Here is an 18,765-nt window from a genome sequence, read left to right as displayed (position 1 = left end):
CCCTGACTCTGCCTCATCTAAATCCTGTGTCAGTTATTTATAATCTTCATGTCACATGACTAGTAAGATAGATAATACTGCATTCGGCTGTTGGCTTTTCATGATCTTGAAATCACGCAATAATGTCTACATTTGGCCAGTTAGCTAAACAAAACTAAGAAAATACATCATCAAACAACACCATGCAGCCCAAAATGTAACACGTCATCAACAGCGTTGCTTAAAACACAGTTGCAACTTTCCAGATAGACCTTCCCTTTAGGTTGATGATAGAATGTTGAACTTTTAAGGATAAAATAGCCCCAATATCTTATGAAGCAGTTAATGAACATAGTAAATAATAGTGAAAATAATTTTAAAAAATACATGTATGTGTTTAAGTCTTCAAAGGGTTGCAGTGCATGTATTAATGTCTTCAACAAAAACTAACAAAAAATACATAAATGTCTGCAAATGTGCAAATGTGCATCTGTGTGTCATGTGTATTCCTATACCTTATTATATAGGGCTTCTGGTAACTTTAATGAGGGGAGAACGTGGTCACCATGCACCTCTGTGTGTGCGTCTATGATATCCTGAGAGGGTCAAGGGATTATAGACATGTCTTGTTAAATTAGGTGGCTGTGGCTGAGTGCTGTGACTGAGTTAGGGACTCAGCTGTCTGAGTGGAACCTGGATCTGTTTTGGTGTTGCTCCATAGACAAACATGTAGAAGCATATCAATGCTCCGCTCCTTTGGGAGTTTAATGATATCTTCCTCCACTGTGCATTCCGTTTCCTTAACCACTGTGAGGCTTTTTGGCAGTGCTACCATATCCTGAATAAATACACATATATGATGGAGCTTTTACTATCTTTATTCAGTCTTTTTGACTGTAAACAGCTACATCTAGATTTTCTCCATAGTGTATATTATATTAATATACCTGCATCAATGCAATCAGAACTGAAATCCAAATCTTTCCATAAAGTTGAAATTATTTAGGCTTCCCTTCACCTTCATGCAAGCAATTTCTATGTTAGAGAAGCAGCATAGCAATATGGCAACACTTCATGGAGAACATGCAATAAAGAGTGGGCTGTTTTAGGCAACTTCCTGCATATATGTGTATATAGTCATATATACAGGTTGCCTCACAACAATAGAGTCGGTTCTGTGTCTTGATAAAGGACACTTTGGCAGGAGAAATGGCTACTGATAAAAACAATTCTGTCAAAGATATTTAACCAATGACCTTTTTAGTTATGGAACAGTCTCTTAAGCTCTGGGGGCAGCGTGCCCTCAGTGCATCCACCACAACAACAGTACTTACTTTTAGCAACACAAAATCTGCATACATTCAACATCTCAAACTCAGCACTGGCCTTCAATGAGGAAATATGTCTATGTTGATCACATAGTAGCTACAGTAGAAGAAGTAATGCACAAATCAAATATCAAGTGGCATATTCCGTTTCCAGCACTTTTTGGGATATTTCAGCTTGTGTACTGTATGTACTGCATTTGCTCAATAACCGAATGTGTAGTTTTGGGGCTATTTTATATTTGACTATTTCTGAAAGGTCTGAGTGCTACACAATGCAACACACAAGCTCTGGTTAATGGAAGTCCTAGTTTTTGTGTGAAAAAGGCAAACATCCGGTTGATCAGTCCAGGGAAGAGTATTTCCTTGCATCCGACTGTTCCACTGAATCAAACACTTATTCTCACAAACACTCACGCATTAACAGTTAACACAGTCAGGAAGAAAAACAACACATGCTTTCTAAACACATTAGCGGAATGAGCTTGGAAGACAACGTGAGCTTGTTAGGACATGGTTGAGGACCTGCAGAAAGCCAGTCGCTTACATACTATTATGTCTCAATATTGAGATGGAGGGTAGCTTGCTGAAGCCCTCTACCCTGCTTCAAAAAAACATTATTATTACGATAAAATGGTATAAAATAAGGTTTAACAGGTCAAGAGGAGGTGAATCATTACCCCAAAGGAAAAGTTTTTTTGGTTTCCTAAAATCTCTTCTCCATTTCTCATTAGGTTTTGAAAAGTTTATACAGAGGATAAATAAGTACAATCTAATAGATACATTTAGGGATCAACAATATGTGATCCTGTATGAAATGGTACAAGGGTCAGTCTGTCTCGAACCATGTTGTTTTAGCTAAAAATGTAGATTTTTTTTTTGAAACACACAAAAAGCATTTATACATGCAGGTATTAGTGCATAGGTTCCTGCAGAAAAAGAGTATTATTTTGTAGTCCATTGAACTGTCTTCCCAAAAATCACCAGATGAATTTAGCATAGTTATATAAATAAAGAAAACCATCGCACTTAAACAAAAATCTTTTTCACACCCTCCTAGTCCCTTGATTAACTTATCATTTAAATATATCTCTATCTATGTACAGTATGAATAAAAAAGAGGAAAAAGCATAAAAGAAATATATAGTTTTCTAGAGCTCCGACTTACTCGGTAAAGTGTCTTTGAAATCACAGTAATGTTTAAGATCTTGGTAAAATGAGAGGTGGAACACAGTGAAGGCTGAAGACCAAAAGAAAAGAATGCCACACACAAAGATAGTTTGAGTGTGTTTCAGTTTGGAGGAGCACAGGAGGGTGTGATCAATCCTCACAAATTGGAAGGGAGTTTAGAGCGGACAGTTTGAGGTTCTAGATCTGATGAGTAGGCAGAAGAGGCCCTCTGTAGAGGCAAGGCCGGGGTGGCTACAGAGGACTGAGTCTGGTGAGGGTGCACCGGAGATATGTGAATTGGAGGAGTCATTCGCCCTGGCATTGAGCTACAGGCTTTGGGGACAAGAGTGGGTGAGGAAAAGGGTGAGGGGTAATATCCTGTTTCCACAGAGGTGCGAGCAGTATGGTGGCCTAAGACCTGGGCCACCTCCTGGGGCAGAGATGGGTGCGAGCTGGATAAAAGCTTTAGGTCCTCAGAAAAGCGGCCAAGCGGAGAATCTCTTCCTGTTGTGTGTGGCTGGCTGGGAGGCTGTGAAGGGACAGAAGACTGAGGCATGAGCAGAGAACTGTGGGATCCTGTGGCACTCGAGGGGTTGCTGTAGTGGAAAGTCCTGCCTGCCACTGGGCTTTGAACAGTAGGGCTGGGAGCTACCGGGGTAAGGCAGGGATAGGCGTTTGCTGAACCATACTGGGCCAGGGAGGCCAGGGCAGATCTCTCCAGGGACAGCTGGTGAGGCAGTAAGCCAGACTGGTGGCCTGCTAGGCTACAATGGCTGATGGAAGATGGAGAGCCCTCAGTAGGCTGTTGGCTGTGCTGTCCTCTGCTAGAGGAAGGGGAGCCATGTGGAGGGGAATGGAAGAGGCCACTGGTAGTCCTGCCTCCCCCAGCAAACTGCTGCAAAGGAGCCACCTGAGGAGGCTTGGGAGGTGGCTGGCTATGCAGAAACTGACCAGGCATAGGGCTGGATGAGTCGGTAGATATAGGACTCTGACAACGGGAGGAACTAAGAAATCCAGCTGTAATTCCAGCAGAAGGTCCTTCTTCAGGACAAGCTGTAGGCCCTCCTAAATGGCTCCCAACTGCCCCTCCTGATGCTCTGCCAATATGTCCTCCAATCACCCCTCCCCCTGGCTCACTCAAACCTCCTCCTATATGGCTAGTTGTGGATCCACCAGAAACCCTTCCCAACAATCCAGGGTTCCCTATCAAAGAATCACCAGATACCCCTCCTAGTGGTCCCCCAGAGGCCCCTACTGTCAACCCCCCAGTAACCACTCCCATTGATCCACCTGAAGCCCTCCATAACGATCCTCCAGTAGTCGTTACTACCAGCAATTCTCCAGAAGCCCCACCCACTGATCCCCCAGACACTCTTCCCATTGATCCTCTAGAAGTCCCTCCCATTGATCTCCTGGCTGCATCTCCTATTGACCCGCAGGTAATGCCCCCTGTTGCTCCACCTGATGCCCCACCTGCTAATGTGCTACAAGCAGCAACGACTGATCCTTCAGATAACCCTCCCATTGAATCCACTGAGATCTCTACTACTGACCCACCAGTAGCTCCCCCCAACCCAAAATGCCCCCCAGGCAGTGGCCCGGTCGTTCCAGTTGTAAAGTCCTCTCCAGCCCAAGCAGTGTCTTCTCCTGTGGCTCCTTCCACAAACCCAGCGGCAGCTCCAGCTGAAGACCACCCTGTAGCACCCCCACAGGCTCCAACTGCACCTCCACTTATTCCTGACCCTGTGCTTCCACCTATAGATCCTTGGTGAAAGAGGTTTGAGGGAGGTGGGGTGCTGGAGGGAAATGGCTGTTGATGCTGTGGCTGGGGGTGTAGCTGGGCCATACTAGATGTGGGTGAACCAGAGGAAGAGTATGGTCCAAAGGGAAAGGCAGGGGCCCCACTTCCACTCGACCCAGAGCCACCCCCACTAGATCCACGCTGGCCTCTGCTACCTGAGGCCTGTTGGCTAGAGCCAGTTGCCCCTGTACCTGACGTCATGTGCAGGGCCCGAAAAGAGGCCAGCAATGGCATATCAATGCCAGTGCACAGTTTAGAGGGTGTGCTAGAAGGAGAGTCCCCAGCAGAGCCAGGTGCTGTGGATGGAGGAACAATTGTGTGGAAGTTCTTAAGCCGGCTGGGAGTGTCCCTTAAAGACCCCAGAACAGAAACCGGAGGCCTGAAAATAGTTTTTGGAAGGTGGGGATGGTGTGTCAGGGCAATGGCTACTGAGGTGGTGGTGGCTGCTGCTTGTAGAGGGGCCTGGATTAGTGGGGCCCAGATGACAGGGGTAGGTGAAGGAGGAGTCTGGAGTGGGGCGTTCTGCAAGAGGTGGGCACAGTGGGCCATGTCCCTGTCATGCTGCACAATCTGCTGGATGATCTCATTCTCCTGGTAGTTGAGTTCACCAGAGCTGAGGTCATGCTGTACCTTGTGCTGCAGGATGGAGTTTTTCTTTCCTGTAAAAAAACACACACAAACACAGATACATTGTAAGCAACAGCTGGGAGAAGAACCAGATAAACGGAGAACAAGCATACATCTTGTAGGCAGGTAGAATCAGGTTGACATTTGGGTGTACTTTAGTAACCACCCTATTTTTCAACATCCCTTTACAATAAAAGAAGCTGACACAGGACCAGCTATGAGGGGAACAAATATACACCAAAATATGTACCTGAAAATCCCAACTGGTATAAAGGAAAAAAAAGAGATTTAAAAAAGAGACAGGGGGATTGAGCAGAAGGGGAACAACAAAATATAAAAGAGCACAGAATTAGTAAAACAGCAAAAGAAGGTGGGACATAACTACCAGGTGACAGAAGCTCAGCAATTACAGCCTAAAGTGTAGGCGGTGTAAGTTTGACTAGATTTTACTGTGATTCCCAAAGTAACTTGGACAAAACATAAAGCAAATATTGTACCACAGCCTGTGATTAGATAATGGGTCAAGCGTACCCCTATCTCTTTGGTGTTGTATTTTCAGTCATGTTATGGGCTGGTAATGTCAGAGGGAAGCACGTTAAAAATCAGACATAAACTTGAAATTGCTTTATTCTAAAATACTACAAACCCCACAGTAACTAAATTAAATTGAGATTTAGGTTTTGAGATTTTTTTTTCTCCTAGTTGTTTTCCTTTACTTTACACACTATGGGCAAAGGTAATAGGTCCATGTGAGCTGAGCACAAGGTCAAAGAGACAAGTTGGAGTTTTATCATGATGATTTACTGCTGACTCCACCTACGAGAGAAATGTGTTCAATTCGGCCCGCAAAGTCCATAAGTCATTGTTGAATGGTTGTACTTGCGATGACAGGGATAATTCACATGACTGCCATTTTCAATTTGGTCCTAACAAAAGGCTCTGAAATCCAAAGATATTGTAAATGCAATTAGGCCCAGATCAATCTCTCCATTTTCTGGCATGACTGGGGGCAGATTAGTAGAGATGTTCCATTGAGGTATTAGATCTACATCCAGCGTGACCCTGGCACCACCTTACCCTTTATCACCTATACACCTCCAATCAGATGGCGCAAAGTCCATCAAGACAGTAATTCATTTGTGGATCATTGCTGTGTGAGTGACTTAATTAGGGAAGAAGCGTGTACATGAGCATCAAGCTCAGGAGAATGGACATATGCAGGAGACCATCTCAAAGAAACATCACTATCAGCCCACCACATCTTTTTAAAGCAGCAATTGTCTACAAAGAGACCCCCTGAAGCAATTTCTCTATCTTCCATTCCAAACATAGCTGAGGATAAAACAGAGCATGCTGCTATGGCTGAGTGATGATACAGGCGTGCTTTTCATTGTGAATTTTTCATCTACTCAGGCTGAGCCTGGGAACAGCAATGGATATGGAAAGAATATCAATTTTATGAGTAAAGGTAGTCACGCAGGGACTTCAAAACCACAGCTCTATTCACATGTTTATAGGCAGATGACTTTGAAAGTACTTTCAGTCATTGAGTATCACTGTGGACATTTTTTACAGCCTTAGCGTTCTGTCTAAAAGATTTGGCTCTGGTTTTTAGGTTTGTTCCTAAAAGTGTCAGTGTGCCAATGCTTAAGAGATAAATCTACTCATAACATATTAATGTAGTCTACTCATTACTATGGTGACTGGGTAATACAAGATTAAACATTACCTTTATTTGCAAATATCAAAAATAGACATTGTAGGATTGGTAACGTTTTCATTTTAGAAAAATCCTTACACTTCCGCATGGGCGTCATTTTTCAGCACCAGAGTTTGCCACTTGGTCCTGATGAAAGTTTGCATATGGTGCTACCTTGTTTACATAAAAAAAAAATCTTTCTCTCTGAAATTGTTGTTTTGAATTAGATTTTTCTTACCAATACGGTCCAGCCGGTCCACAGCAACAGTCTCAAAGGCCCTTCTCATCATAGGATACTCCTCCAGCACCTCATTGAAGTTGTCCACAGACAGTGAGTACAGGCGACAGTACGTGTCTGCCCGAACACTGGCTGTCCTTCTGCCTCGTGTCAGCAAACAAATCTCTGTAACAAAACAGCAGACAAGAGATGGTAATGCAGTGTAGGTAAACCCAGAGGCTCTGTTAAAACAGATATACCAGTTTTACTATAGATTTCTCTGTAATTTCAGTTTACAGTACCTTTTCCAACATGAGGTATAGAGTAGGATTGCAAAGCTTTTTATGTCCTCGCAGATACTTTATGCTAAGTGAAGTAAAGCACAATACATTTACAAGATTGTATTTTTGAGCATTTTTGGCCTGTATTTTGACAGGAAAGCCAAAGACATGAAAGGGGAGAGAGAAAGGGGATGACATGCAGCAGGTTGAAGTCAAACCCGGGCCCTATGCGTTGAGGAGCAAACCTACACATATAGGCGCCCACCCTACCAACTGAGCTATACGGGTGCTAAAGCACAGTACACTTTCTAAGAAAAACGGGAACTCTTTTATTTTTATTTTGTAGCAATACATCTTTTCTTTAATCTATCTAACATTTCTTATTTAAATGTATATGCACAGTGCGTTTGTCTTTGAAGACAAATCAAAGTGTGGGACAGGTTGTAGGATTGGTGACTCACTAATTAAGCGTGATTTGGTCATTTTTAGCCCACAAAGCGCTAGTCTCCAACAGCTTCCGAGAATATGCACACAGTTGGTGCCAGAAGTAGAAAAGACAGACAGTCAACCTTCTCTGACTTCTCTCTGTGTGATATTGCACTTATGGTGTGCAGTGATATTACTATTTGGGTCATGTTATTGCAAATGACCTGTCTGATGATAAGGATATCTATAGGCAGCATCGGAAGTTGTACGCTCAAGCAAACATGCTGTGTGGAATTTAGAATGTGCTCTGTATCTGTGAAGATCTCACTCTTTAGAGTGTATTGTACACCTTTGTATACTGCCTGCCCATGGTGTCGATATGAGCAAGGCAGCAATAGGAGACCCAAAGGAGGATTATAATGACAGCACGAGGCGGCTGTTGGGAGCTCCAAGAAGCTCCAGTGCAAGCCATATGTTTGTTGGTGTTGGGTAGCTACTTGCTCTGCTGTTTTACGTAACCTGATGTATAGATTTATGTGTGGGGTATCTGAGTCAGAAAATGACTCAATCGCTGTGTTGGCTAACCCTGTTAGCAGTACTGTCAGATTCTCTTCCAGACTGTGGAACCATTGGCAAACATGTCTGTATGTCTGACATTGAACATTGTGGAAGGCTTTGCATTTTTTTTCTTTTTTCACTTTATGTTTTACTCTGTGTATTTTCTTATTGTGATATGGATCCCCTTGGGTCAGAAATAAAGAATAAAGTATCAGAGCAGCACTTAATGCTACTTTCAGAGCTTAGAGGTTTGCCAGCCCTCATCTGCCGTGCCCACTCAGGAAAATAATGCTCCATTAAACAAGCTGCACTGCTCCAGAGTTCTGGCACAGAGATGATGGGTGTGGGTGCCAGTGTGTCTGTACTGTATGCATATGTCGCATGTGAATGCATGCACTATTCAAGTGGGATGTGTCTATGTGAGATCCAGTGTCCGCCCACTGTCTGGGTCTGTCTGTGTGTGTGTGTGTGTGCGTGTGTGTGTGTGTGTGTGTGTGTGTGTGTGTGTACAAACACACACACATTCACACAGTGCACGTGAAAGTACTATATTTGTGTGTATGCATGCCAGTGTTTTATTCATGAGAGCAAGGCAGCATGGGACAGTAATGTATCAATGTAAAAATGCAGGCTATAAGAATATATTTATATGAATGTACTGTACGCGTCTGTAAAAATGGTTTATATTGCATGTGTGTATTTATTTGGACAGGGGGTTGGGTGACTTTGACAAATGTTTTTGTTAGTGTGCCATGTCTTTTCTCTTTAGCTTTAATCTCATCTTCTGCCCTACATTTTGGTGTTTGTCATCACACACCTCTTTCTCAGAAACCCATGTCCAGCTCATCTACACAGACATGCTCTCAATTTGCTCACACAACAACCATTTTTCTACCCCCCTATGTGGGTATAGTTACACTGAGCTGAGTGTTGGTGCGTCTATAAAATTGATTCTGTCAATTAGCCAGGATGTGTTGGTCTGGTCTAGTAACTATCATGACATCTCCTCTAAAATCAGTCTAATTTTCAACATATTAACAAATCCATTACCATCAATCTTCACAGTGTTCACTGGCAAATATTTTTTATGATACATTCATAACCAACTTATATGCATTCATACTAAAGGTTTAGGTTATGGAAACATCATATTCTTGGTTAAATAGTATAAAACTAAAAAACAACTTGAAACGTGAGATGGGAGATCAAGCCTTGATTGTGTTCTACCACATCATGTTTCCTGTATTTCAGCAACTAGGAAGCTGTGTTGAACACCAATATATAACTAGACAGTTTGATGTCATCAAGAGCTTGGAGGATTGTGTGGGTATTACTTTGCAACAGGCTGGTGTTTGTGCAAAATGTGATCAAAGTAGCTAATTGCAATTTGACAATGCACACCACTCACATTAGGAACTGCAGATGGAAAACTTTCTGCAAAGCATAGGCTGCAAAGGAGATAATTAACTGAGAGGGAAAGTCTTTCAGTTAATTAGCCACAGCATGCTACCTGTTGTCGATGACAGATGCTGGTAAGCACCAGCTTTAATCTTCACTCTGCCTTCCTGTCATCACTGAAATAATTAGAATTGCAATTTGGTACAGGTAGAAGTGAAAGTACAAGTTATACATGACTTTCAAAACAGAGAGGTGATTTTGGAGGGATCTGCAGTGGAGGGTTCACCTACTTTGATGTCACAAAATGCTGTCACTGTTGAGTCCAAAATTGCAGTGTGCTGCCCCATTGCCAATGACACTCCCCCTACTGCACTTCTCCACTGGCAAGGTGCCAAAATATGCTCCATAGAAAGAAAAAATCCCACTGCGCCATGAAATTGCCACCTCTAGCCTAACACATAAACCACATGTCTTATCTGGTAAATAATAAACACTGAAATTGGACGTCACAATACAGCTAAAATTAGTAGAATTTCAAAATAGATCCTATGGGACATAAGAACATAAAAATCTGTACTATGCAAACAATCTTAAAAAACAGCCCTATACAAATATTCTCTTTTTGACACTGGTATTTTGTCCACCCTATTTACATAAAGTAGGGACCTCTTAATATGATAAAAGCCTAGAAAAACTACCAAGAAACTTTGCCTCCAAAATCTGCTTGAAATAGTGGAACCGAGTGAACACTAAACAATGTCAACGCTACAGGGTTCAAATACATAGCAATCATTATACAGCAACTGTACTGGATGAAATTACATTGTACAGCACTTTGCATTTTTCTGGTCAGTGAGTGTAAAGTGGTTATGATTGTGTGTGATGGTTTGAAAAATGCGATAGGGCAACATATAAAGGGAGAACGCATGATTTAACCGAGACAGAGAATGAGTGTTTGTGCAAAACACTCACGTGCGTATGTGTGTTAGAGAGAGCATGGGTGAATGGACAATGGCCAAGTTGGATGGAGAGCTGTGTGACTGTGAGAGAGTAAAAATACCATGCTCTTCTGCGTGTGTGTACTGTAAGTGTGTGCACGTGGGGCAGCCGTGGCTGTAGCTGTGGTGGGGGTCCATTTCCCACAGCACTGCCCCAGTAATCCCCTCTGGAGAGGAGCATCACAGCTCTGTATTAAATCCTCTTGTCCCGTGGCTTTCTGGATGAAGCAAACACTGCCAAGATGAGGCGTTGAGCTGCAGTGAGCCCTCTGGCCTCATCTAACTGTCCTGCACAAGCCCAGACACTTAACAGTGCCATCTGAACTAAAAGTGTGGCAGAAGAAATACATGGCAGGGTCCGGGTCTGGTGCACCCCCTCCGAGCTAGACAATAAGAAATTAGAGGATATCTCTGAGTGCTGAGGGGCTAAATGCAGGCGGCTGCACTGAAGCTCAACACTGTCTTGAATCTCAAGATTGAAGAACTATATGTGATGAGTTTCACATAAAATGGTAAATGCATATTTGGAAAAAAAAATAGAAAAACTAAAACTACTCAAAATCTAGTCACAAAATTGTAGATAACATTAATGCAAAAATATTTGTGGAGAAAAATAAAAAACACATAAATAAATAACTAAATCCCATCCATTCTTCTACCAGTGAATAATTCATACTAGGTTTTGATTTCTCTGTTTTTCTATTTCTCCCTAAAAATACATTTACTATTTTGTATAAAGCCAATTACATTTATTTTCTACTTACAGTAATATAACAATGAAAAAATGTTCACTATTAAATAAACAAACAAGAAATGATAAGCATGCATAGTGTAAATTATTAAATAAGTATCAAACTATTATTAGTTCATTTTTGTGAAATGGTAATTCATCATTCTTATTTTTGTAGTTTTACTATTTACAAAATTTAAGTCATTTCATGAAATAAGTAGTGTCATGACACTTTTGTTTTGTGTCATCATTCATAACTTGCTTCAATTTAGCCAATCACCCTGCACTGTTCAACTGTAGAGGGCTTTTGCGGCTGGTTTGTGAGTTGCATTCAATGTATTTATGAATGCTCTACTCCCACTGCTTACTCTCATCTCCTGTGACTCAACGCAATGCTCCCCAAATCCTGCATGAAATCACAGGACAGGCTTAGTTGGTGTAGCTCTGTAAGGGGCGTGTGTTTTCTCCCCAGACTGACTGCTGCTTCTACAATTACCCTTTTTGGTGTTGTCCTCAATAAAAATGAAATGATTTATCTTCTTCTTCTTCCTCTTCTTCTTCGACCGCTTATCCGGTATCGGGTCGCGGGGGCAGCAGCTCCAGCAGGGGACCCCAAACTTCCCTTTCCCGAGCCACATCAACCAGCTCCGACTGGGGGATCCCGAGGCGTTCCCAGGCCAGGTTGGAGATATAATCTCGCCACCTAGTCCTGGGTCTTCCCCGAGGCCTCCTCCCATCTCTCCCATGATTTATAATCCTCCCAAAGTTGTGGGCTTTGTCAACTCAAAATTAGCAAAGCTATAATATCATCATGACACAAGATGACTAATTGGCTGTGAATTGAGTATAATCATACATAATATTTTGATCCATAAACCCGCGCTCAGGAAAACAATCATTAAAAAAAGGTAAAAACAAAGATGCGACTCTGAGAATGAACTTTAAAGGTTTCCTTTATAAATCCTCCTGCCCTGTACCCCTGTTGCCTATTCTGCTTTAAGTGAATCTCTTTCCCAAAATGTTTTTTGGCAAGTTGGCGCTACAGAGAGAAAGATGCCTTAGTTTTCAGGAGAAAAACTAAATCTGTGCATAAGAAGTTGTTACTTTACCATAAATATGATTTGTCTACTTTTCATACTCAAGTGACAATGTATTCATTAAAATTGAATGACATCAATTCAGATTGGATGCTTCCGAGGGAAAGGAGTACCACGACGTCATGTGCTGTGACCTTAGTGAGAACACACACGACACATTGGTTGGATAGTGCAGCCCACGTGTCCTGGGCTCTTACTGAGAAGATGCTTCCCACGAGCCTCTGCGTCAACTCCTAAAGTGGAGAGAAGACTGCATGCCATGCAAGATGTCAGTGTGTGTGAGTGTGTATGTGGAAGTGTGGGAGAGAATGCAAGAAAGGTAGAAAAACGGAACAGGGCACGTCTTACATTAGGGTATATCTTACAGTCTTTACATTATAGATACAATATGCTCACAGTGAATGTCTACAATGTTGTATAGATAAACAGTATAAAACTGAGAGTCAGGAACTATGTTCTCTATGCGGTTGTATTGACTTTCCCTTGGCAGAATAAGCACTGGGAGCAACATATTTTCAAGACTTTCTGAGGTAAGACTGGTACAAGAGGGGCTGTAGCACTGAGCTTCAAACATCTGTGAGCTCTAAAAATCATTTATACCCAAGACCATTCTCTAAAACAAACCATTACAGAGTAAAGGGTTTAACTTATCAAGGTGTTCAATTATACAAAAAAAAAAAATAATTATCTACACAGACATGATTTTAATGATTTAAATAATTAATTAATAGAAGGTCACTTGGCAAGTTAAAATGTTGGATGTATTTATAAACAGTAAATTCTGCTCAAGGTTAAAAATTACAATTCATAACACAATTTCCAAAACACAACTTGTCACGCTAAATAGAATGTATGTAGAAAGAATGTTAGTATGGCAAAGATAACTGACAAGGCTTCATGGCTTAAAGCTACCAAAAGGGCCTGGGGTATTGCAATATACCTGGATGAAAAAATTACAGACACAAATCGCACCCAAACAAAAATCCTAGAGATTTTCTGCCCTCACAAATGTGTGAAACAATTTAGTGCGGTGAGTATCTTTGTCTCATAATATAATATGTTTTCTAACATCTGTTTTTCAAAATTACATCAACATATCACAGTTACACTCTTCATGTGTGAGCAAAAGGAGATACAGCACAACATACTGTACATGCAAATGGCTGCAACTGCAAACAGCATGAATCAGAGTGAATGCAAATGTTGGCCGTTGAGTGTGCTTTTAAATAAGTCTCAGTGCGCGCGTGTCTGCATGTGATTCTACGTTTGTATGGGTATACCTTACTCTCTTGCTGGATGTGAATTAATGAGCATGAGCTGGACTGCTTGGTCTGTGATAAAGTATCTGTGTCCCGCAGCCTTGTCTGGCAAAGCTCACCTGGACTCTGAGTCCGGCCGTCAGCTCCCATCTCCCTCCTCGACACTGCCCACGGAGCAGACACTCTCTAACCTTTCAAACATCCACGGTGGGGTGCCTGATTCCCCGTGACATGCCATGCTCCCTCCCTCACAGCATTAGCATAGCTGAGCAACACCTTACATTTGGCAAGCATGCTGCAGTTTGGGGATATACATAGAGTACATCTGGTGTTTTTCTGCACTGTGGCTGAAGCTGGAGTCCCATCACATCTCAATCACATCTCATTGTTTCTTTTTCACCCTCTGAACTGAGGCTGGTTATGTTGGTGAGGGACACAACACACAATAAAACAGCAGTCCAGGGCCAGAGGATGTTTTTGTGTATGTAGAAATGCAATTAAACTAATAACAATTCAATAATCCTACAGTAACACAGGCATTTTGTGCTTTTCAACAAAAATGTAGTCATTACCGGCATTAATTATTATTATTAGAGAACGCATCTGATTATGGCAACTCACACCCACAATGGAAGCTGGTAAAGTAGTTGTTACTGTAAGTATTGCTTTGACTGATAAATGATCAATTTTCATAAATATCCTCCTGCATTTTATTTGATTGTATCACGTCTGTATGTCCTATCCAATACATACTTGTATGTATTCTATAATGTTGTGTGTTGTGTGGCATCCCATCATATTCCTTCTATTCGACCGCGTTCCATCCTGTTTGGATGATGCACTCAACAATGTCTCACAACATATTGTGTTGTATCATATCATACATTGTATCAAAAAACAACATTGTATCATCCTATTTTATCCAATCTACCATATTATATAAGACTATTCTATGTGTCATCATATCCCCCATTCTGTCACTCACTCAGTCTGCTGTAGTGCCTCTATCTTTAGCTGATGTTGCTCCAGAATAAGAGCTGCAGGAGTGTTAACTGGGTTATGAACAGGGAGGATTACCTGGGCCTTTGCTGCTGCCAGGCTCTCTAACTGACTCCTTTAGTCAGGGTGGCCATTTGGCAGCTCTATAGCACAACCATGTCTGAGCTCTGAGGGAGGAAAACAAGTGCAAGAGAGGGCAGATGGGAGGAGTGTTAGTTCCCTGACCCAGGATTTCACAAGACTACAGATTAAGAGCGCACCGTTTGCAGAAGAAAACGCTCACAGATTGATTAAAACCAAAACGATGACACAGGGGATTGCAAACTGTGCAGTCAACTTACTCTCCCTTCTTACTCCTCACTCCCATCTCAGACTGTTTCACTTTCCTTTTTTACCCCCACTCACAGAGATGCTACAAGCGACTCACTCAAAGGCAAAGTTAGCCATCTCAGAGGTGCAATCAAAGGCAGCCTTGATAACACCTCTGACTGGCATGTAGGGCCACCACAAGGTTACGGAGCTCTGCTCCAACCAAGGGAGAAGCGCAGTCTGCACTGGCAACACATCAATTACTGCAGGCAACAAAGGATGAACTATAACAACACAATAACCTGCTCTGTGTGGGCACTGAGAGGGCAGCGGAGATGCTGTTGGGATAAGTGTTTCAATACTGAACTATAAGGAGAGAAAGAGGAAAGCGGAGGCAGGGTGGATGATGCATGTTTTCTTTCTGAGCCCACAGCAGCGTTCAGAGAGCGGACTTGGCAACGATCCATGTGTCCCTTGGCGTTAGTACTGCAGTCACATTACATTTCCCCTCTTCACTGGATCGCTGTGTGCCCAGCTGACACTCCCATCCAGGACATGTCGTGTCCACTTTAGACTTTAGGCTCTTTGGCTCGAGCTAATCCAACAGCTAACAAACTGAAGCAGACTGCTGAGTATATAATTGTTTAAATAATTCAGGTCGTCAATGAATGAAAGAGTTGCGGTACATGAGATTGCTGGGATGTTGACGAGCATGTACTCATGCCATTTGCTGTACTTTAAACTGAAGCCTACTGACGCTGAGTGTGTTTGACTAAAAAGAAAGCTCCTCAATGACTGGGAGGCTGCTGCTCTACATTGTCAAGCTAACACATCCAGATGCACAGTAGCCAGTCAAAAGCTAGCAATCTATGTGGAGCAAGACCCTGTGCTTTGCACATAATATTAAAAAAAATACTTGCTTTTGAATTCCTGCTTGCCAATACTGACAGCCACACTGAGATCCACATGTGCAACATGCTCCTTGTTATTGATCCTGCACCAATTCATTTCATGAATGACTAACTCCTGTTTAGTAACAAACTCCCAGTGGCTCTAGGCTTACCCCCCTCCACCCCCCTAGAGGAGTGGCACTGCTAGGAATAGTCACAGGATAATGGAGTCAAAAGCCTTGTGCCTATAATGCGCAAGTGGGGAAAATAATTACACATCCAAGGCTTAAGATTAAGGCGAGCAGGCCAGTTTCTGTTTGAAAACCAGTGCATTTGCACTTTTGTGGGTTACACTACTCATCTTTACTCAAGGAAAAAAAGAAGGTCAAATATAAAGGCATTCACTTTAATGCATTAAGATGTCTTTGAGTGGCAAAATGTCCAAGCTGTCAACAAACTGTGCCATTACCACAAAGCTTATGTTAGAAACAAGTCCATGAACTCTTTTTAAATGTGAATTCTGCCTTGCCAAGGAGGGACCGAAGGAAGGGAAAATTTGTGACAACATTTTAGACAACATGGCCCTGGAGAGAGCTGGGGCCATGTTGTCTGAAATGTTGATTAGTTTTGGCATGTGTAGAGATAGATTGCCTGCCATCTTTTCATTATTTCTCTGGAACCCCCTGGAGAGAGGGCATATAGATGGACTAGAGGAGGCAAGGCGCAATTAAACTTCCACAGGCAGGTCATGTGCTGTTAAACGCTTTGCCACTATTTCTCATTACTTAACAGTGTGTTAAGTATACGCTGTCACTGGATAAATTAATTGGTATTTGGTGAGGGCAGTATGTCAGCATTGTCTCCTACATGTGTCATAGACTCTGTGGTACTATGAGAGAGATACGCATTATCTGACCCTGATCACACGAGTTAAGTACATAGCAATTCTGGATTATTGCATAAGTCTAAAGCATTCGTATAGTATGTTGTTTCACAGTTCTCTGAACCCTTTGACGTTTGAATGCATATTTCTTAATTTGTGCTACAGCAAGTACTATTTTCTTAATTTGAATTTGCCCTACATTAAAGGGACAGCTCATGATATGAATTAGGGGAAAAGCACTGCATAAACCATGAAGCAGAATTTTAAGTGAGGCGACATGCACTGCACAATATACCACGATGAGCTAAGAGCCAAAATAGAATTATCCAAATGCCTCACAAATAAAAATGAAAACCCAAGCCAACCTCTTAAGGTACCAAAGGACAGCACCATTAATATTAAAACAGAGCAGATTTAAGCTCCACAGAAAGATGTGCGGGCATGTGACCTTTGAGTTTGTGATTCTGGTGCAACGCCAGCTCGTCTTACCTCCAAAGTAGGAGCCATCTGACAACTTGGTCTCTTTATTGCCTTTGGTTAGAACGCTGACAACCCCGTGCTGTATGAAGTACATTTTCTGGCCGATGGTGCCCTCCCTGATGATATAATCCCCAGGCTGGAACACCTCAAACTTCAGCTTGGTGAGCATGGAGGTGACAAAGTTTGGGTCCGCGTTGGCAAACAGAGGCATAGACGCCACCAGTTTTCGACAGTTAAAGTTGACGATTTCCTGCAAAAGCCCAAAGAGAAAGCAGTTACCAAGAACACTAGCAAAAAGCTGGCGTTTTACAAAAGGCATAGGCCTGTCACAATTTCAGGAACAAGGGATATTCAAGTAACAACAGCAAAATGTCAGCTGTGCACACTTTTCTTTTCTATTAGCTCCTCTTAGTTTTACTCTTGCTGGGATTTGGCCTTAAGAAAAGAACAGAACTAAATTGAGGGGAATGGCAAGCAGTACACAAGCTTTTGACTGCATCTCATGTGCAGAAGATCCCCAGACAGGAACACTCATCCCACCTCTCGAAGCGGCTCGTTCAGCTCTCCCAGAATGCTCTCCTCATCAAACATCTTGCCCTGGAATCGGTGCTCGTAGTAGTCGTGGATTCTCTGCCTCATGTCTGCTGGCAACTTGTGGAAGGACATATACTGCTCCACCTGTTTGTACTGCAGGGACAAAGAGACACACACCAATCAGGTTACTCAAAGGCCATAGTACTGCAGCACAGATAACACAGCCACAGGGAACAGCTAGCTCTGAGGTCAGACACACAAGGAAATAAAGACGGATACATACAGGCCATCCCAGCTCTTGCAGGCAACAACAAGATAGCACTTTTACAGTCTTTAACCATGCCTCTTACAATTTGTCTGTCTCTCAAAAGACAGAAAGCAATCCGACAGAATGTATCAATTCCATATTGGTTGAAAGCACCATAAATATTATTGTAACTAACATAACTTCTCTAAATGTATTGGAATAATTGAGAGAGGTGTGATCACTCTCAAGTGTTTACTAATGCTGGTAATACACAAGAGCTTATAAAGAATTTATGCACAATATGTACTGTAGGTTTCACATACATTTGTGCAATTAATATGAAAAAAAGACAACAACCAGCCCGTGGCTCCTCCAACACTGCGTACACCGCCAAACACTTGTGTATTTTCTGTAGGTTTAACAGCCCTGACTGTGTGTGTTTGCATCTTTCAGTCGTTATGTTGCTTGTTAAAAATAAAAGCATTCAAATATGTTAGTATAGCATAGCAGAGATGCAGATCAAAGCACACTGAGAGCACCTAATAACATGTAGAATCATTGGCCCTCAGTAAAAGCAAAAGAAGAAGAAAAAAGAAAGAAATTAACCATTCATAGGGCGACACTGGAGGTGCTCTTTGATCACCAATTCTATTCTGCCAACAGCCTTACCACTCAATGACATGGCTGACCTCAGATGTTATCCCACTCCACTAGCTCAGTCACCCCTTATCTTGCAGGATATCATCAAAAGGCCAATCCTTTGGAAATATGGCACAGTAAATAATGACAGCTGTCTCATGCAAGTCAAATAGTTTTTTCTGTGAAAGAAGAAAACCTGTCAGGCTTCCTGAAAACCAA

At 42.2% G+C, this 18,765-nt stretch overlaps 1 protein-coding gene across 2 annotated transcripts in view; it reads right to left on the bottom strand.

Moving 5' to 3' along the window:
* Positions 1–1,524: 1,524 nt before the first annotated feature.
* Positions 1,525–18,765, bottom strand: part of hcn4 (hyperpolarization activated cyclic nucleotide-gated potassium channel 4) — a 62,346-nt gene continuing 45,105 nt past the window's right edge. For both annotated transcript variants that reach the window (XM_034875825.1, XM_034875815.1), the window contains exons 5-8: positions 17,667–17,813; positions 17,136–17,376; positions 6,840–7,004; positions 1,525–4,934 (exon numbers count right to left, since the gene is read on the bottom strand). In XM_034875825.1, coding sequence (XP_034731716.1) covers positions 2,632–4,934; positions 6,840–7,004; positions 17,136–17,376; positions 17,667–17,813 — 2,856 coding nt within the window. In that variant the 3' untranslated portion in view covers positions 1,525–2,631. The remainder of the gene's footprint in view (positions 4,935–6,839; positions 7,005–17,135; positions 17,377–17,666; positions 17,814–18,765) is intronic.

Source organism: Etheostoma cragini, chromosome 1 (assembly GCF_013103735.1).
Source record: "Etheostoma cragini isolate CJK2018 chromosome 1, CSU_Ecrag_1.0, whole genome shotgun sequence".
Lineage (NCBI taxonomy): Eukaryota > Metazoa > Chordata > Actinopteri > Perciformes > Percidae > Etheostoma > Etheostoma cragini.
This window is presented reverse-complemented; position numbering and strand designations above follow the sequence as displayed.